General features: G+C 43.5%; 1 protein-coding gene and 2 non-coding genes across 4 annotated transcripts in view; all 3 read right to left on the reverse strand.

The window, feature by feature from the left end:
• The window catches only part of polr1a (RNA polymerase I subunit A), a 28,240-nt gene that overhangs the window by 3,591 nt on the left and 4,206 nt on the right, over positions 1–20,443 (reverse strand). Inside the window, exons 11-33 of one of the 2 annotated variants that reach the window (XM_086305578.1) lie at positions 20,196–20,357; positions 19,991–20,113; positions 19,672–19,899; positions 19,476–19,583; positions 19,254–19,400; positions 17,738–17,929; positions 17,403–17,552; positions 17,086–17,269; positions 16,215–16,297; positions 14,417–14,575; positions 13,931–14,029; positions 13,669–13,821; positions 12,382–12,464; positions 11,836–12,001; positions 10,036–10,159; positions 9,622–9,716; positions 9,324–9,523; positions 8,186–8,353; positions 7,219–7,354; positions 6,848–7,002; positions 6,637–6,766; positions 6,420–6,527; positions 29–289 (exon numbers count right to left, since the gene is read on the reverse strand). In XM_086305578.1, the coding sequence (XP_086161704.1) occupies positions 29–289; positions 6,420–6,527; positions 6,637–6,766; positions 6,848–7,002; positions 7,219–7,354; positions 8,186–8,353; positions 9,324–9,523; positions 9,622–9,716; positions 10,036–10,159; positions 11,836–12,001; positions 12,382–12,464; positions 13,669–13,821; positions 13,931–14,029; positions 14,417–14,575; positions 16,215–16,297; positions 17,086–17,269; positions 17,403–17,552; positions 17,738–17,929; positions 19,254–19,400; positions 19,476–19,583; positions 19,672–19,899; positions 19,991–20,113; positions 20,196–20,357 (3,414 nt within the window). Of the gene's footprint in view, positions 1–28; positions 290–6,419; positions 6,531–6,636; positions 6,767–6,847; positions 7,003–7,218; positions 7,355–8,185; positions 8,354–9,323; positions 9,524–9,621; positions 9,717–10,035; positions 10,160–11,835; positions 12,002–12,381; positions 12,465–13,668; positions 13,822–13,930; positions 14,030–14,416; positions 14,576–16,214; positions 16,298–17,085; positions 17,270–17,402; positions 17,553–17,737; positions 17,930–19,253; positions 19,401–19,475; positions 19,584–19,671; positions 19,900–19,990; positions 20,114–20,195; positions 20,358–20,443 lie in introns of both variants that reach the window. The other variant, XM_086305574.1, reaches the window with a different exon arrangement.
• On the reverse strand, positions 11,452–11,565 carry LOC147337534 (small nucleolar RNA SNORA5). The gene has a single exon (XR_015125139.1). It is a non-coding gene; the product is annotated as a small nucleolar RNA SNORA5 (small nucleolar RNA).
• LOC147337535 (small nucleolar RNA SNORA5) lies at positions 15,994–16,130 on the reverse strand. Its single transcript, XR_015125134.1, has one exon. It is a non-coding gene; the product is annotated as a small nucleolar RNA SNORA5 (small nucleolar RNA).

A 20,443-nucleotide genomic window follows, 5' to 3' on the forward strand; every position in this document is an offset into this window, starting at 1 on the left:
TCTACTACTCTGACATGCACACACTCACCTCACACCAGAGTTCATGCTTGTGGTCATAGCTGTATCTCTCTATGGCTGCGTTTGACTCCAGCACAGAGTTCACTCTCATCTCACTCTGCGACTCTGCTCCTTCCACTCGTTTTTCTCCCTTCTTCCTCTTCTCTGTTCTCCTCCCGTTAGCCTGAGGCTCCTCCACAGCGTTTGTCTCCTCCTCCGCCTCTTCCACGCCCTGGTCCTCTTTATCCTCTGGGTCATCGCCATTGTCTTCCTCCTCGCTTTCATAGTCCACCTGCAAAAAAATGAGCCTGCTAATCTTTCTGGCCTTTTGGTAACAGGAAGCACGTTTCTTTGTGAAATAAACTGATATCAAACATCAAACAAAGGAACATATCTGAGAATGAAAGTTAATCACGGACCACAGAAACCTCAAGGTGCACGCCCTCACAGACAGAAACTTTCCACCGTACTTCACTGTCTGCACTCCTTTGCCTTTGCATATGATGTTGATCATCTGACAAACCAGAGGAACCTGACACTGAGGGTTCGTTGTGTTAAAGCACATATGTTAAAAATGTGTTTAACACATGTGCTGCATTGGCTCAGATACAACACATTGTGTGAATTTTGACACACTGTTTTAAAACAAAACCCACGCTGTGTCCAAATTCACGTTCAATGTGTCCAACACATTTTGTGTGTCATTCTTTAAACACATCCTTTGTAAGAGTGTATGAGTCTTACAAGTGTGGCGCATATTATAAACATATAAAACATAAAAAGTACTGAGTGAAGATTAAAAATGGCATGTGACAGACAGCGCTGCTTTTATCAAGGAATTCTCAGAATTTTTAACAAACATACATTCAAACTATAATATGATAATTTTAACCGGTGATTTTAACCTGCACATAGATAATCCTTCTGACCCTGCAGCAAAAGAATTCTTAAACATTCTTCACTGTTTGGATTTTACCCAGCACGTCACGCAGCCGACTCACAACAGAGGACACACTCTGGACCTGGTCATCACCCATGGGCTGTCCACCAGTGTGTCCTCTGTTGTTGACTTGGCTGTCTCTGACCACTACTGTGTGTTTTTTAACATCACCGGTTTTATTCAGCGGGAGACCTCGGTGCGAACTGTGAGGAGGCGCTATCTAACCTCTGAAGTGGCTGCAAATTTTACCAGGGTTTTAGACGAATGCCCCCCTGTGATTTTACCTGCACCCTGCGATCTGATTTTTAATCATTTCAACAGCAAACTGAAGAAAAGCCTTGACTCTGTTGCTCCACTCACCACCAAAAAGATTAACGTAAAACACGTATCACCCTGGAGAAACGAAGAAGTCAAAAAACTCAAAAGAAATTGCAGGGCAGCAGAAAGGAGATGGAGGAAAAATAAAAATACTATCAACCATCAAATATTTTGCGAGCAACTTAAAATGTACAATAATACATTAAGGAATTCAAGAAATTCATACTTCGCCAAAATAATCAGTAATAACAAAAATAATCCCAAGGTCCTCTTTTCCACCATAGATCATTTATTTAACCCTGATTTTAACAGCTCCCAAAGAAACCCCACAGACTCACTCTGTGAGCAGTTTGCAGACCACTTCAGGGGAAAAATCAGCGCCATCAGATCTGATTTTTTATCTAATCGCGATATGTTTGTAAACACATCTGAGGGCTCGATTGTACCTGAGGAGACACTGGACAGCTTTGTCCTGGTTAATGTTTTCTCCACAGTGAGACCCACCACATGTCTTTTAGATCCAATCCCTTCTTCACTCTTTAAAACACTTTATGGATTTTTTGAGGCTGAGCTTTTATACATGATGAATTGCTCTCTTCAGTTGGGTGTCTTCCTTGCTGCCTTTAAAATGGCGGTGGTGAGGCCCCTTCTGAAGAAGAGCAATTTGGATTGTAATGATTTTAATAACTACAGACCTGTATCCAACTTACCATTTTTAAGTAAAATCTTAGAAAAACTTGTTTTTACTCAGATAACTGATTTTCTCAATGATAGACAGATCCTGGAGATATTCCAGTCTGGATTTAGGGTGAACCACAGCACAGAGACGGCTCTCCTAAAGGTTTTAAATGATCTTAGATGTAACTGGGACTCCCAAAAGCTCTCAGTCCTGGTGCTACTGGATCTAAGCGCAGCCTTTGATACAGTAGACCACGCTATTCTTTTAAACAGACTGAAACACATGGTGGGCCTCTCTGGTGCTGTACATAACTGGTTCACTTCCTATCTCTCTGACAGAACTTTTATGGTGAGTATGGATACATGCTCCTCTAAGATCCATAGAATGACATGTGGTGTGCCTCAAGGGTCGGTTCTAGGCCCTGTACTTTTTAATTTGTATATGCTCCCTCTCGGCAGTGTCATCAGGAGGCATGGAGTGAACTTTCACAGTTACGCTGATGACACGCAGCTGTACATCTCCGTGTCTCCTGATGACACCAGACCAATGGATGCCCTTTTTAACTGTATCTTAGATATACGATCTTGGATGGCAGAAAACGTTTTACAGCTTAACCAGGACAAAACTGAAGTTTTAATCGTCGGTCCTGAGGCTCAGAGAGAGAAACTCTTGTCTAAATTACAGGCATTTTCACTATGTCCTTCGCTACAAGTGAAAAACCTGGGTGTTATTTTTCACTCTGAGCTTGGTTTTATCCCACATGTTAAACATGTAGGGCTGCTCGATTATGGCAAAAATGATAATCACGATTATTTTCACTGAAATTGAGATCACGATTATTTGACGATATTTATTTAACCCTTTAAGACCTACCATAGAACCAAGTCCACCAGAGCTTATATTATTTTTTTTTTTACATGTTGTAGTGCCATTTGTGGGAGCATTTCAAGTTGCTATACATCAATACAACTGTTATAGCCCATATTTTAATAATATGTATGCATTAAGTCCATAGTAATTACATAAATTGCAAAAAAGTGCAATAAACTACAAAAAAAATTGAAAATCGCTTTTGTTTTGTTTACATATATTTCTACTTGGAGAAATTTAAGAGGTTTATCCCTCAAAACTTTAAATACAATAAAGTTGCAAAAAATAGTTTACAACAACAGGAAATTTATTTTGAGTGTCTTCATAGTTTTATTTTGGAGATACAGCAATTTTTATATACTGCAGGAAAAACAAAAAACAATCCTATGATGCAAATTTGCAAAGAAAACAGCATGTGCATCATTTTACTGTGGGAAGTGTTACGAACAGCTGATAGGAACGGCAAAGCGTGTTTCCGGAATATTATGTTTTTGTTCCTGCAAGCGCTTTTTATGCAATTTTTGCAAAGCTATATGTGGAACGAAACCGTGACCTAGGACAAGCTGATGGCATCAGATGTAAGTACAACTCCTCCGGTTTCATATGCAAAACAAATTATTGCGCTAGCTTACACGGTTCAGATTCTACAGGGATTTAAAAATAGTTACGCAAAACGGAGCGTGCTGCTCTGACCGGCTTTAAAGGGTTAACAATGACTTTAAAAAAAACAATATAAAATAGTGTGCAACACCACTGAAGTTTTTTTTTTTTTAAACTCTCTTTTCAACCAACGGCAGTCACTCTCCAAATAACTTCTGCTTAGCTTTCCGAGCTTCCCTCGGGTCCTCTTAATCAGCGGTCTCCACCCTTTTTTGCGCCACGGACCGGTTTATGCCCGACAATATTTTCACAGACGGCCTTTAAGGTGTCGCGGATAAATGAGGGAGGGGCTAATAATCGGCTCAGTCATTTTTAATGATCGTTGAAAGCCCAGATCGTAATCGTGATTAAAATTCGATTAATTGAGCAGCCCTATAAACATGTAACCAAAATTGGATTTTATCATCTAAAAAATATAGCCAGAGTCCGCCCTATTCTCTCTCGGGCCAACACAGAGATGCTGATGCATGCTTTTATTACCAGTCGCATTGATTACTGTAATGCCCTGCTCTCTGGTCTTCCTAAGAAGAATATTTCAACTTTACAACTTTTGCAAAACTCGGCAGCTCGTGTGCTGACGAAGACCAGAGGGCGGGCCCACATTACACCGGTTTTAGAATCGCTGCATTGGCTCCCCGTGTGTTTCAGGATCGATTTTAAAGTTCTTTTATTGGTTTTTAAATGTCTTAATGGTCTTGGGCCTTCTTATCTCTCAGATCTGCTTTTACCATACGAACCCTCGCGGACCCTGAGGTCCTGTGGTACTGGCCTTTTAATTGTCCCTAAAGTCAGGACACATACTCACGGAGAGGCAGCTTTTCAGTGGTATGGTCCTCATCTGTGGAACAGCCTGCCGGAGGAGCTCAGGGCCGCAGAGAACGTACATGTTTTTAAGAACAGGCTCAAGACCCACCTTTTTAATTTAGCTTTTACTTAGCGTTTATTTATTTTATGCTTATTTATTCTATCCTGTTATTCTATTATTAATTTAGACTTTACCTAATATTTATTGATTTTATTCTTATTCATTTTTTAATCTTCTTACTATATTTATATTTATATTGTATCCTGTTTCTTATTTATTTTATCATTTTACCCTGTATATATCCTATTGTGTCATATCTCCAGTGTTTCCTCAGAGGGCGCTCTCTGCACCGGGGCTGTGATCGACTGTGGCTGCGGGGTCTCTGGGGGTCCTCTCAGCCTGGTTGGGGGGCTCCTTGGCCTCCCTCCTGCTGTGTGCCCAGCCTGGAGGCTGCGGTCTGTGACCGCCTCCCGGTGCAGACGGCTCCCTGTTATAGTGTTTCCTCACTTGGCTCATGCGAGCCCAGCCCAATTTTTACTCTTTAAGTGTGCGCGTGTGTGTGTGTGTGTGTATGTGTGTGGGGGGGGGGGATATGTGTGTATTCACATCATTTATGTTAATGAGAGTGTGGGGAGTGAGTTGGAGGGTGGGGTGGGCTGCTTTTAACTATGTAAAGCACTTTGTGCTACATTTTTTTTTTGTATGAAAAGTGCTTTATAAATAAAGATTGATTGATTGATTGATGTGACATTTCACCTCTGACCCCGCCTTCAGATCTGAAGGCTAGAGTGACAATAATGTTATACAGCCGTAAAACTATATTTCTTGCTGCTATTGTTTGTACTGACAACATACACACGGGGAAGCACATGTTCAAAAGAGCACATTACTTTGGACGTCTGACTTTTTCTTCAAGGTCAAATAAATGAAAATTACTTAGGAAATGATACTGATATATGAAGATTCCCATGTGACTTCTGACCTCATGTCTAAGTTTCACATCTGTTGTGTGTTGTTTTCGATCTGGGACAGTTTCCAATTTCCTTGTACTATTGGCCTGGGTGTGACAGTGCAATTATCTTTCTTTCTTCCAAGCTGACCCCAAAATGTGTTGTGTCTTTAAAGCAGTGTTTCCCAACCACTGTGCCGTGACACATAGGTGTGCCGTGGAAGATGATCTACTTCCACCTGATTAGTACTCTAAGCCAGAAGTTCCCAAAGTGTGGGGCGCGCCCCCTAGGGGAGGCGCAGAGCCATTGCAGGGGAGGCCCTGTATGAATTAAAAAACAAACAAGAAAAATGCTTGGACACTGCTAGCATAATGGACAGGTTTTTGACGGGGCTCCCACAAAAACTCAAAGCAGAAGATGAAGCATCGTCAAACCAACTTCCTTCCAAGCCAAATACTAGAAAATATGATGAAGCATATCTTTCCTTTGGCTTCACTTGCACAAGGTAGGTCTCATCTGCAGAATTAGTTTCCTCTGCGTTGGGAGCACGCGCTGGGCTCTCCAAATCCTGACAAACAGTATCCCACATTCTGGATTTTCGCGAAGATTTTCTTGTAAAAGAAAGGGGGGCCTAGCAAAAAAGTTTGGGAACCACTGCTCTAAGCGATCGCCGTGAATTATATTCTCTTCCAATAGAGGGCAGTACAACTGCCTGCTCTAATTAAAAGAGCTGCCAACTGCCAGTAAAACAGAAGAAGATGAAGAAGACATAATATAATTACATAATAGCCATGCTGTGAGACCACGCAGCATAGTGATCGATAAATATTTGAAAAGAAAAAGCAGTCAGTCTGACCCGAATCCTGGAGAAAACGCAGACCCAGGTGAAGGGCCTAGCATGAGTTGTGGTGTACTGGAGACAAACCGAGCCAATTTCACCATACCTGGTGCGCAGGGAAAAATGATCAATAAGTATAATAAGTAATGAGTACGTGGAGTGGATCAGTACCAAGCTGTTCAAAAACGACTCCAACTTCATCCCAGCGGAGGACTCCCACACCTCATATTTAAACATCTCATGCACTGTGTCTGGTTTCCTGTTTTGTATCTGTCAGCCTCCCCACGATCGCCCACTGGCAGTTGCGACAGGCAGGAAAGAGAGTGGGCTTCAAGCACACACCACATTTCTTATCTTCATACCTCCTCTTCCTGTTTGCCTTTCCTCTTCGCATCCGAAGCGTCAGTATCTCCTTCATTCTCCTGGTCGTCAACGATCTCTCGCTCCTGCTCTTCCTCTCCATCATCTAACTGCTGAATGACAACGTGACAAAGGTTTGTTTTTGCAGTGGGAAAGAAAATGTTTGAACACCACATGTGCTGTAAATGCTTCAAAAGAACACTGAATTAAAAAACAGACCCCTCCTGAGGCAGCTGCTCCATTGCCGTCATCATCCCTGTCTCTGGCGGTGGCCCTCCTGGTCTCCACAGCGATGGAGGCCAGCTTGGCAGAGCGCTTCTTTATGGCGTCGAGGAGGAGACGGAAGAACCTGGAAGGACGAAACAAAGCGTGAGGAAGGTGAGGAACAATGACAGTGCTTCCTTTATGGCACAGTGAAACAGACACACACCTGGTTTCCATGTAGTGGAGGATCTGCTGCGGTGACAACAGCCTATCATCAGAGTAGCGCTCTGGAGGCAGGAAATGGAAGGTGATTTTGAACACCCGCAGCTTGTGGTGATTTTCAATTCGCAGCGTCTCAACCACACCCACCTTCTGCAGCACCTGTTCTCACACACACACACACACACACACACACACACACACACACACACACACACACACCTGCAGTGAGTTCCTCCCGCTCATTCCTCACATGCAGCCACAGTTAATGACAGGCAGGATCAGGGAACATGTGCCAGGCAATAAAGATTAGAGGGAGTGAAAATTGGGAAGGTGAATAAGTAAGCAAATCAGACGCGCAAGAGAAGTGATTCCTACCTCAGCTAGGCACACCCGGGCCAACTTCTTACGAAGCACTTTCACCCTCTTCAAAGCTCTCTTGTTGTTGAGCACTGGAACGCTCATCATGGGGGTTTTAATGTTGGCGCTGGCCACCATCAGGATCTCTCTCAGACTTTGAGGAGGACACACACAAAATGAGAAACTGAGGGAAGGTATAGTGGAAGGCTTTGACAGACAAAACAAAAGCCTCTGACACAGGGATGCTGCCAGCAACCCGCTGCACACGTAGTGCCACCCAACCTTAATGTGAGTATGAACTAAAAATACAGTTTGCCTGTTAGAGGATTTTTAAGTTTTATTGTCATGAAATGCAACTGAGTGATATACTGATAAGTGTTTAATATTTCTGCTTATGCAAAGGTCTTTCTATCATGAACTCTCTGAACAGTCACATCACAACACCACAATGAGTTGTGAAAACAAGCTGTTATTGTTAGATTAAGTTCCAGAAACCGCATGTTCTCTCCCCACGAGTGAAGAGCGTGCAGCTAAGTTCCTGTTTTATCTTTGCTTTGCCATGTGACATCACTATACTGAGTGTATAAATAAAGATGCAAGACAAGTGTGGGGTGTGTGAGTCTTGTTGGGCTCTCACCCGTGCACGTTACCTGCTGAACTGTCTGAGTGTCATTTCTTCACCTGAGTGTTTGATAACTGTTCACCCCTAACAAAACCCTTTACAGACACAGCTAACTGGAAACAACTGTAACGTGTTGGCCCACTCCTCAATTTCATTAATGAGTGTGCAATTTTGTCCGTAATTCTATTTTTTCAAGCCGCCGTATTGTTGTTCGACTGGTTCAACCAGCACCTCATGCTTCCTTCGGCCCACACTTCTTTTGAATCAACCAAGTGCAAAAGCTTATTAAAGTGTGCAAAGACTCTTTTAACGGCACTATGACACTGTTGTGCCCCCACATTTGCGATGAGGACGAGTCATTACCGAGGTATTCCCAAAGTGACGTTCATCTCTCCTCTGCCAGCAAAGTGGAAGGTGTTGAGAGTCATCTGGGTGGAGGGCTCACCTATGGACTGAGCTGCCAGCAGACCCACAGCTTCACCTGGGTCACACAGCGAACGCTGCCACTTATAATGCAGCAGCTGGCGAAGGCTGAGGACAAAAACAGAAAGTTATAGCCTGCACAAGTATCATCTGTCCCAGCTGTTTCCAGCTGTTCTAGGTACATGAGCGTAAAAACCCCTTTGTCTATATTTAGCCTCGAATTACACAAAGAAAGCTCTCAGTTTTCATTCACACGTGCTGTCATCACTTTATTTGGTGGTTCTCGTCCTTCGTTTAATTAGAAATGCACTTCTGGGATCTTTCTTTTCGATCAGGTTTTCCCAGGACTCTGTGCATCCCTCTTTAACAGGAACAGTTTTATCAGGCTTTCACATTACTGTGTAGAAATATTTGGACCACTCCTCTTGGCAACCTTACTTTCCTGGTATTTGGCATTTGTTTACACACAGCTCTTGTAAATTTCAGGCAGACTCACATGTGGACTTTGAGCGCTTACCAGCACTTTATCCTTTTTCAGCTGCTCTCGTTTAGATTTGCTGCTGTGCTCTGAATGCTGCTCTGTTGCATAACCCTATTTTGGCCAAACTGTCAGCCTAACCCTCTAAGAGCACTTTGTATACACAGTTTGTGGTCAGCTCGATCACTGCAAGGTGTCCAGGTCCTGTGGCTGCAACTGGAAATGATCACCGCTCCAACACTTTGTCTGATGCTTGTCCTGATATGATGTGTGGCATTTGTGCAGATGCAGCTTTGCTAACCAATGATGTGGTTCTTTTGTAGAGAGAAGAGCCAAACAAGCCTTTTAGTATGTTTCTATCTGAACTCTCATGAACTTTAACATGGTAACTGAAGACTGTAGAGTCTACGATGTCGCTCTTGGGGTTTTTTGCGGTTTCTATGAACATTGCATTCCTTTGCTATGATGTTTCTCTGCTTTTAGATGTGCTCACACTAGTTCATGATCATTAAATGAAGTGCTTTTGATCAGCAAAGCACAGGCATTCTCTAAAACTGTAATAGGTATTTGTCCCCATTTGAATATTCAGACACTGAATACCTGTGTGTGTCCAGTCTGTCTTGGTTCGCAGTGTCTCTGCTCTGCAGGTATTTCTCTGTGATGCCATGAAAGTTTTCAGAGATTGATCCAAAGCAGACATCAGGCCTAAACAGGCCCAGCGACGGCTCCGGGCAGTGGGAGGACTTCCTGCAGTATTTGGATCTGCTAGCTTCATCCAGAGTGTGCCACTGTTGTACAAGCTGTGAAGTGAACAGAATTCAGTACGCTGTTTATTTCGACTACATTGGAGGTCGGGAGTTCACGTTATACAATATGTGCTGAGGAAGAGCAAACGTACCTGCAGCACAGCAGGATTTCTGCCACAGTCGGCCTCTACTTCATCAGTCTGTTTTAATTTTCCCAGCTTCTTCTGGGAAAAAAGCAAAAACGCTCCTGGCAGAGATGAAAACATGGAAACACAAACATTAGTTACAGAGGCAATGCACAAATATGCATGCAACGATTCACTGGACTCTCCTGATGAAGTTGCTGCTACGACCTACAACAGTTCAAAGTGGTAATTTAGACAATTTTTTACTTTTTCATACAAAAAGAAAAGTTTTACAATCAAACTGTGTGATTGGAAAGAGTTGGGCAGACATGTCAACCATCAGCACTGGTCCAAGATTTTACACTCAGTGCATCTCGAAAATATCATTCGGGCAAATATGTGGGAAATAATTTCCCTGCAAAGACAAACATTTTTACATACCACTCCGTGGACATGCTAACTCTCTCTTTGCTTTCCAGCGCTGGATGGCAGCAAAGTGCTTAGTGGCACTTTGAGGGTCTAAACGTGCTAAAATCTCATCCAGGCCCTGCGACCTCCTGATGACCTGGCAGGAAGGAAACACACGTCTCCTTCATTCAAACTGGCATTGTACACAGGAAGTCATTTGCTCTTTGCACGTCACTGTCACTTATTGTTGCTCGCCGGCAGACATTCAAGCACCAGCTGCCTTGGTATATTTGTCACTCTGACAATTTTACTATCCTGTTATATCTAAATCACCAAAATCCGGCACACGCGTTTGTAGCCGCTTCAACTTATCGCCTCGAAAGTGAGGAAAGTGTATCTCGGGACTCGCCAGCTGTTTATTCGCTCGTCATTTCTGGAGGTCACTGACTTTGTGCTGCAAATCACTTCTTATGGTGGAGGCTCCTTAAAGCTTTGTCCACGTAAGAAGCAATTTCAGACAGATGTGTTGACCAGAGACCATTGACATTTACTCCCAATATACATGGTGACTACCAATGTGAGCGCAGGATAATCACACATGACAGGTTAGAAAATATAGTAGAAGGTTACCTAGGCAACCGGAGTCTGCCAAGCATCAGCTTGAAAGAATGGCGCAATAAACAAATCAGTTCCTGTCTGCTTTGGCGTTATTTTCTGCCTCTATTCTGAGCGCACGTAAAAATATTTGCAAGTGCAAATTTTGCATTTTGAGAAGAAAATTATTTTGCATAAAGAAAAGTTTAATTTAGCAAAAAAAATTCATTTCTATGTGCAAATGTATTTGAGTGTTTGCTATTATCCATATACACACACAATAATGTGTGTGTATATGGATAATATATATATGTAATATATATGTGCCACAAAACCAACCAATCACAAGTCCGTGATTGGTTGGTTTTGTGGCACACTTATAACGGCGTACAGAAAGAGTTGAGCGTGCACGGAGGAAAGCTGCTGAGAGCGCGAGCGACACACTGAGAGCAGGTGTGCAGATGTCTGTGAGCACACAGAGCAGAGATCTGAGCGCGAGGGGCTGTTATTGCATATGTATATGGATATTAGCAAACACTGAAATAGACTTCTTGCACGCAGCAATGAATTTTGTTTGCTCAAATTAAACTTTTCTTAGCTCAAAATAACTTTCTTCTCAAAATACAACATTTGCACTTGCAAATATTTTTACGTGCGCTCACAAAAGAGGCACTAAAATAATAACGCCATAGTCTGGGCGCATTCAGATTAATGTGGCTTAGATTTCTTTTTGTAGCTTCATGCTAAACTAAGCTAACAGTTAACAAATATTTATAGTTTTGTTAACAGCTGGGCTAATACAACAAATCGTCATGGAAACTGCACAGTATTATCTGAGTTGCTGAGCACTAATGTGCTTGTATGCAGTACATATTTATCCCCCACCGAGGCCCATGACCTGCTCCTTCACTGTAGCAGCCATTTTGGCCAGTACCAACCACAGAGGGGGGAGCACTGAATTTGGCTGCGATCTTCCACAGCACTATCACAGGAAGCTGTAATGTGGCTGTGAATCAACAAATGGTTTGTGTGCAAAGTTAAGGTTGCGGTTAACAAGTCGTTTACCATCAAAACCTTTTTATAACTTGTCGAGCTGTACGCAGACAGTACACAGATGATGAAACACTGAGCCAGCCATGCGTGTATCATCAGCCATGGCTGGTAAAGTTTAGCTTTGCAGCACTACCTTGATATGTGAACCGTCTCAGATTACCATTCACATCCTCGCTGTGTTCGTACCTCATAGTTGTCTTCTATGAAGGGGAACTGTCTTGGTTGCAGGAACTGAGTTTTGGGGATATCTAGTCCGTCCTCGCCGTACAGGAACTGGACCACAGAGCCATCGCTGTCTCTTACCGTCAGGTCGTACTGCACTACCAAACCCTCCAGATGTTTTATGACACATCTGCAGAGGAAATGGTTTGAAGGAGGCAGAGGGGCAGATGTGCCATATTAATGACCTTACACTGTGTTTGAAACACCTGCGTTTGATATTCTCTGCTGCTCACTTCCACACATTGCCACATGGAAGCAACATTTCCCTCTGAAATCAAATCAACTTGCTTCTCAATCTCATATCAAAACAGGGTTTCTGGTTACAAATCATCTCTGTTTGTGTTCACTCCAAAACGAAGACTAATGCTTTATCCGACCACGCTGGCATGCAAAGAGATTTACAAAGCAACAGTGAGTAAAATTCGTATAATATTTGCATTTCTTGCCACAGACAGACACGGGGAGCATTTCTGTGTTTTTTGGGGCTTGTGTTAGTAAAACTTTTGTTACCTTTGCAGATATCCTGATCTGGATGTTTTCACGGCCGTGTCGACCAGTCCTTCTCTGCCAGCCATGCAGTGGAAGAAAAACTCCTGAGGATGAAAGAAATGCATCATAAAGGAAGAAAGTATTCAAATCCTGTGCTGTGCCACTCCAGACTCTGATCAGGTGCCTCATATTTGCCTTTATTATCTTTCAACTGTGCCCAACAGAAGCAGAGTTTACTTTAAAAAAACCATCAGCAGCAAACCTGAACTCTAAGGAGCTGCTCTTAGCAGCGAGGTTTAGCTCTCTCTATAGAGCATAAAATGAGAACAACCGCATTGGGATCCTTTACAGGAAGTGGTCTCGGTGGGTTGAACTCCAGTGGTTCTTTTATGGTATGAGTGTGAGCCACCCTCAATGCATAGGGTCTCTCACAGCACGCCATCACGGCTGAGGTAAGTAATTTCTTAAATGATCCTGAGGGTTATGGAACAAAAACCTCAAGTGGAAGACCCCAAAAAAATTCACCAGCACTGAGCCGGAGGATCCAATTGGCTGTCCATCAAGACACTGGACGATCCTCGACCCAGATTAAGGCCGTTACTGGTGCCGACTGCAGCCCTATAACCATCAGATGGCATCTGAGACTGAAGGGCTTCAAAAACAAACGTCTTCAAAGGCCTCGTCTCCTTGGACGCCACAGAATCAACCGTTTGGACCAAACATGCAACACTGAAAGGTGGCAGAGAGTTTTCTTCTCTTATGTGACCCTCGTCTGTGTGGTAACGCCTGTGTTTTTCAACAGGACAACGCTACAGTACACAATGTTCTTTCAGGAGAGTAACATCACTCTTTTGGACCATCCTGCGTGTTCCTCTGATCTAAATCCAACTGAGAACCTTTGGGGATGGATGGCAAGTTTACAGAAACGGACGACAGTTCCAGACAGCAGACGCCCTTTGTGTGGCCGTCTTCACCACTTGGAGAAACTTCGCTCACCTCATGGAAACGCTTACATCAAGCATGCCGCAACGAATTTTTGAAGTGATCAATAATAACAATGAAGCTCCTCATCACTGAGTTCATGTCTCAACTTTGATTTCTGTTTTGGGGGGTGTACGAAAATGAAAATATGATTTTTTGCCATTTTTCAAGCCGTCTTAAACGTTTGAGTGTGGATGTATCTAAATCTACAAGACAGCTAAATGTTCAAAATATCAAAGTCTACCTCCTTAAGTAACGTTATAAAAAAAAAACTTAACCTGGCCGCACAAAAGGAGCTATCATGTAAAAGTGACTTTTAAACGTTACCTGTGGTTTGATGCCTGTGAGGAATCTTCCAGAAACAAAGCCTCCAGCACCGGGCGCAGGGTCGTAGGGCTGGAAGCACGGCAAGAATTTCCCAGAGGGCATCAGTGGAGGCCTACGGCCCTCCAACTCAATCTGACCAAGCAGACAGGAAATCTGAAACACACACCAACACACAGGTCAGGACATCTGTAGCTTAACACACCTGGCTATCAAATCAAAAGGAAAGCCAAGGTGAATGTGAGAGCGAGGGGGAGGGCCGTACCTGCATGGTGTTCACTGTAGACCCCTTGGCTCCTGATTGGACCATCAGCTGGAGGTTGTTGTCTGGGAAAGAGGTGTGTAGTCCAACTGGCATACATACCTAACCAGCATACAAAACAACGTGCACACTGCATTAAACCAAACACGGAGTGAAACCTGTCTGAGGGTGTCTGAGTTATAGAAAGGAACGATCTAATGCTTTAGAAGATGCAATTAAAATGGATAAATCTATAATGTTGTTAAAAACAGTCTCAATAACCAATCATGACAACACTAGAGCCCAACAATAAATCAACTGATCTGATATACAGGATGAGATTAGACGTTTTCTGACATACATTTTTACACATTCAGAAACAAATCAAATGAGTTTCTTTAGACGCCTCCTCTGCAACGACGCAGACATGTGACTGGACCATTAAACCTTCTATTCTTAAAGCAAACAAAGGAGGAACAACGTGGCTCTGAAACAGCAGTGACAGGTTACCTTGTTGATATCATTGTTGACTTGGTTTGCCACTTCTTTGAACTTGTGGTCGGCCGTGATGAAGTCTCTCTGGTCTGGGTTGAGGTGAGCATCCTGCCAGCGACTCTGAGCCTCGGCTTGGTCCACATTGGAGGGCAGATTAAAAGCAGCCTGGAGCGCCTGAATGACAAAAAGAAAAAAGGAAAAACAAAAATAATAAAGCACCGAATCTTTAAAGCCACCATGTGGACAATCTGAAAATATGTAGACTTTGCTGCCCCCTATTGGAAATCACCTAATGCAGCAACCACTTGCAGATTATTATCACCATAATGTGAGTGAAGCAGATACAGGGTTCATAGGCCTTTTTCAGGGTCAAATTCAAGCACTTTTTAAGCACTTTCAAGGTCCCTTTTCAAGCTTTTCCAGCACATGCCCCCCCGAAAAAAAAGAATGCATGTTTCAATTCGCATCACTTCAGTAAGACCATGTGAAAATTAAAACAAACCATCCTCGGTGAACTTAAACACCTTCGTTCACCTTTTGTTGAGAAATAGAAAAACGAACCACACAAAAATACCGGTACTGCAAAAGGAAACGGTCGCCTTATATACATCATGTATAAACTCAAAATGCACATTTCACTTAAAAATTAAGATGTGACAATGTGAACAAATCAACTTGTTAGAGATATTCTTCTCCTGTTGACAAACTGTATCAGCACAATTTATCTAAATTCAGACAAAATTTAAAATATGAGTAGAAAGTGATATTTTTGACTGTAAAAACCAAAAACATGTTTAGCGAATCATTTTGATAACTTGAAATGCAAACAGAAATTTTTGCAAACAACAAAGTTATTTGGTATTATTTACCTAAAAATACAGCCAAGGCTCAGACGTTTTTTATATAACCATTTAAAATTATTTACAGAACAATCAGCTGTTCTGCATCAAATAAGAAGGCACAAAAACTATTTATACAACTCCTAAAATAGTAGGGGTGGGGAAAAAAATCGATATTGTGTAGTATCGTGATATTTTCTTTGCTAATAATGTATCGATACAGGGACAGCAGAAATCGATATTTTGTTACAAAAAAAGTTTTTGTGGACTGGAACTCTGACTTCAGAGCGCTCTCCTTAGAAAACTCAGTTTTTATGGAACCCTGCAGATAACACAGATTCATTTATTAAGAGCACGTTTCTATAGTGGTTAACAGCTAAACACAGCTTCCTTTTTCCCCATTAATTAGCCACATCCGCTATAGCTGACAGTGTCACACTGCACACTACAGACCATTCTACACCCTCTCATCTGATCTTTGTGGCTCTCACATCTCACCACAGCCACGAACTGCTTTCATCTCATTCTTGTCATTCCCACATTCAGCCTACAAGCACAGTGTTTCACTGATGTTTGCATTCACACGTCCTCAGTACGAACGAGTCTTATAACACGTGTTTTCCCAGTGATTTATAAACCCAGCTGCCTGCTGAAACGTCAGCGTTGTAGAAGCGTTATTGTGGACACAGCAGAACTGGAAACAGCCTTACACACAGACACTTAATGACTGTGTACAGGTAAGCGTAATATAATTACTGTGTGTAGTACATATTTATCCCCACAGGCCATTTTCCAGCACCATGGGGCCCATGAACTACACCTTTACTGTGGCAGCCATTTTGGCCAGTGGCGTCCAGGAAGGAGGAAGCACTGAATTTGACAAAGCTGCAGTTTAGTCTCTCTGTGGTGTCAAATGTAGAGCGTGCGTTCATGCTTGCAGGCTGTTCAGTGAAGACCACATTAGCTTTACTCACTTTGGTTCCAATCTTCAGCGACTCCTTAATAATTTTCTTCCTCCGCTTGTTGGCGCCTGGTTTTACCAGGATGTCCTCCACACCTGGGCACAGGTCAAAGGAAAAAGTTAGTGTTTCTGTTCCTTGTACACAACTGACAAACAGGTGAATCATCAGCATTTAGCAATCATTTCCCAAGTGCTGGTAAACAGAGCAAGGAATTTTTAATATATCCCTTTATGCTGGATGGTTACATTATTTTTTCCCCTAAAACCAAAAACTACCAGGATGAAAATGATGATGCAGTTGTGCATCCTTTATGCTGGCTAACAGCCTGCAGTCGTCTCATGCACGTCTCTGGAGCAACCCCAGCCTGTCCTTCTCTGGCAAACCTCTCCAGATCCTCCAGATTTAACTGCCTTCTAGCGAGGACCCTGGTCTTTGGTTCACCCGACAGATTTTAAAGTCAGGACGTTGTGCAGGTCAGTCAGCAACGCTCACTTTGAACTTCTGGAGGTCGTTCTTCACCAGGACGTGTATTTAGGTCGTTGTCATGTGGGACGACACACTGCTTAAAGTTGTGTTTCAAAATCTTCACACATCCTTCATGGTTTCTTCCACCTTGATGAGATTCCCAGTTCCAGACACACTGAAGCGTCCCCGCAGCATAATAGTCCCACCACCGTGCTTCCATGTGGTCTCTCTCTTCCTGCGTTCTCCAAACATCAGCAGCGTTTCTTAGTTTAGTCTCATCTGACCAAAGGACAGCTCGAGTGTGCAGAATCTTTCTCCAGGTTGCTCTCAGTGTACCTGACACATTTGTGTGATTGCAGTAATACTAACAGGGTTCAGGGGAGGAACGAAGAACACTGGTCAGTATCCGGGTTCTTACCCAGAGTGAAGCCTCTGTAGAGCTGCAGGTATGCAGTGAAGAGTCGAGCCAGACAGCTGAGCAGTTTGCCGCTGGTTTCCCCTCCATACAGCTCATAGCAGCAGTGCACCAAACCGTAAGCCGAGGAGCCATAATGAGCTTTGTCCAGAACCCCAACTAACAGCTCCCCCTGACGAATCACCACCTGAACACAAAGACGTTCGAAAGAAGAGGAGAAGCAAGCGTCAACGCCACAAACCAAATCAGAAATACAAGATCCCTGGTCTCCTTTAGTAACTGAGTAATTCGAGTACTTTTGGCTCGAAGAGTGTACATACCTGAGAGTCACACATGCTCTCGGGTTGGTACCCTGGAGTGGCTCGTGGTGGGACCTGGATCCACGCCTTACTAGGAATCTTTGATTTGCCAGCCAGGTTGAGAGGCACAGCTTTCTCTGGGATCACATTCAGCAGGAGGGTCGACACCACCTATGAGGAGCACCGAAATCATCACACAAGAGATGTTGAAGCCATGAATTCCTTATTTTTACTATTAGAGTTCAAGACGATGGATAATTAACACGCTGACCTTTGACTAAACTCTTTCGTTCAGCTTCCAGCATCACGCTGAAAAGCTTCTATTAAAACCAAAACTCAAATGTACGTTCGCTCACCTGTTTTCCCGTCCATAGCTGCTGTGGTTTGAGTATTGCTGGAGGAAGTAACTTCACCCTGCCCGGTTTGTCAGTCAGCCCTCTGTACACCAGCTCAGTGTACTGGTCTTTGGTGAAGAAGCAGCCTCGTATTGTCATCCTTGTTCCTGACACCATGTGGTCCTGGATCAGGCCTGCTAAAGGTTTACCATCCTGAGGAGAGAAGAATGAGAAGGTACAACCTGCAGTTCATGAGAGGAAGGAGGCCCTTACTCCAGATTCACAGTGGAGTACTTCGATGCACGCAATGGAGCGTTGTCCTGCATAAAAACCAGAATCAGGTTTGGGAGTTGAGTTTTAGTCTTTAACCCCAAAAGGTCCAACGAGCTCATCTTTAGTAACGCCAGTCCAGACCAGAACCCCGCCTGCACCTCGCCGGTTAATTTGTCTTTTTAACGCCAACACAATTCTTGTGATCGTGTTGACTAGGGTTGGGTTTCTGTGATCACACACCAATATCTTATTTCAACAATGCTGCATCCCTCTGAAAGACTTTTTTTTTTGCCTTTTTAAAGTCTATTAAGTTTATTGTTTTGGCCCAAAAGAAGCTGCCTAATAATTATGCACACCTAAATAAAGACTTTTGATCTCTTAAGGCCACAACTTCCCTTACTCCACAAATACAGGTCACCTGATGTACTTAGATCCAAAAGTCATTCAAGGTTACGCAACTTGATCGTTAAAAATTAAATCAGTCCGTCTTTGAGTAAAAGTGAAGGTTATTGCTAAGCTCATGGATATGGAAGCCTGTTTCTGCCACTAAAAATAACAAAACAAAACAAATTCATCTTTCTCAAAAAAGTAAATAAATTTTGACTTATTAACTCAAAATTTTGAGAAAAGTAACTCGAAATTTCGAGTTAGCGCTGCCAATCAGTAACCTACGTCAATGACGTCATTTCCTTGTTACCCAGAAGCTGAAGCCCTCGGCTACAAATGCTATGCTAAGCTAGCAGTACTGCAGCCAGTCATGAATGCACACATTTCTGAGTATTTTCAGCGTGGCTTCACAAATGATGAAATTCTTGTGTTATTAGCTGAATCACATGGCGTTAATATCAGCAAACGTACTCTCAAAAGCGCCGATTTGTTGCGATCCGGTTTTGAGTGCACGTTAGTCTGCGCCATATCCTTCCGGGTAACAAGAAAATGACCTCATTCAGGTAGATCACTGATGGGCAGAGCTAACGCCAAGTTTCAAGAAAACAACTCAAAATTTCAAGTTATGGATACTTTTTTAAAATTTTTGTGGCAGAAACGGGCTTCCATACATGAGTCATTAAAACCAGAGGCTCTATTTCCATAAGCAGGAGTCTCCCCCTGCTGGCCATTAGAAATAATAGAAGTTTAGAGGGTTTTTATTCGTGGTCGTCTTACATGTATAATCCAGTCTGTTTATAACGTTTTGCAGCTATAATCCCTGAGACTGTCGGGCTGCAGTGTTAATCCTGTGTACTGTCTGCATACACACACATACCTTGGGGACGAGGTACTGCTGGTCAGTGCTGACTAACGTGTAGGCCTCGGCTCGGCCCAGCTCACTTTGAGGGAAGTGAGCGTTCATTTCATCCCCATCAAAGTCAGCATTGTAAGCTTTACAGTTGGCATAATGGAGCCTCAGCACCTGGAAGATCGAGTTGAGATCAAGTACAGATCAAAGTAATCCACAAAGCACAGCGGCTGAGGAGCTCGGAGCTACCTTCTCTCCTGGTAAGATGCGTGCACAGTGGGCTTGGATGGAGGGTCTGTGCAGAGTCGGCTGTCTGTTGAGCAACAAAACATCTCCGTTCTTTATGTGTCGATTCACCTGAGCAGACGAAACGCAGCTAGTGAGCGCTCACGCAGGGCGTTAAATCTGTGACTGACTGCTGTTTCAATCCACGCAGCTGACTTACGATCTTCATGGGCATCTTGCGTGGACCTGGAGAGGGTGTCAGCAGCTCCTTGGCCACCGCCTCCCTCTGTGCGAGGCAGGTAGGGGAGAGGATGGTTTTCCTGCCGTCCTCGTTTATCACCATGGAGGCACCGGGGTGGACGTTGGGCCCGTTGAGAACGGCCTGCCGGAGCTCCTTCACATTCCAGGGAGTGACTGGCTGAGGGTAGGTCAGCTTGGTGGCGAAAACCTGCACGGATACACAAAACAGCCAGAAAACTTTGAGCTCCAGTCCTGATACCATTTTGATCTCGTCTTCTTTAACAAAGGTAGGGATGTACCATAGGTATTCCTATCTCGTTGGTGCCTATGTACATGTCTGGGCAGATGACAGATCTTGCGGCGTAGTCCACACGTTTGCCCATCATGTGTTTCCGAAATAATCCGTCTTTCTTCTCAAGGATCTGTAACGTAATGTGAGAAACTGTAAGGTTTACTTGCCTAAACCCTGGTCAGCTGTGCTCGTGCTGGTGTGCAGCGAGGTACCTGTCTGATCCCAGGGTATTTCTCTGTCATCAGTTTGTCCATGTCGCTGTCAAAGACGATGTTGACGTGGCTCTGCAGGCGGACCCACACGTTGTACAGTTTATCTGTTAGAGTCGCTCCCAGGATCCCGGACAGAAACGACTGGTCCGTCTGCTCGACAGCCTGAAAAGAACCACATCCACTCTGCCATCACAATCTGGATGGAAGAAACGCTTCAGCTGCTCAGCTTCTTACACTCTTCATGTTTC

The sequence above is a fragment of the Aulonocara sp. 'chitande type north' Nkhata Bay genome, linkage group LG2 (assembly GCF_057382095.1).
Source record: "Aulonocara sp. 'chitande type north' Nkhata Bay isolate Kocher_YH1m ecotype deep benthic linkage group LG2, A_spYH_male_GT1.1, whole genome shotgun sequence".
Taxonomy (NCBI): domain Eukaryota; kingdom Metazoa; phylum Chordata; class Actinopteri; order Cichliformes; family Cichlidae; genus Aulonocara; species Aulonocara sp. 'chitande type north' Nkhata Bay.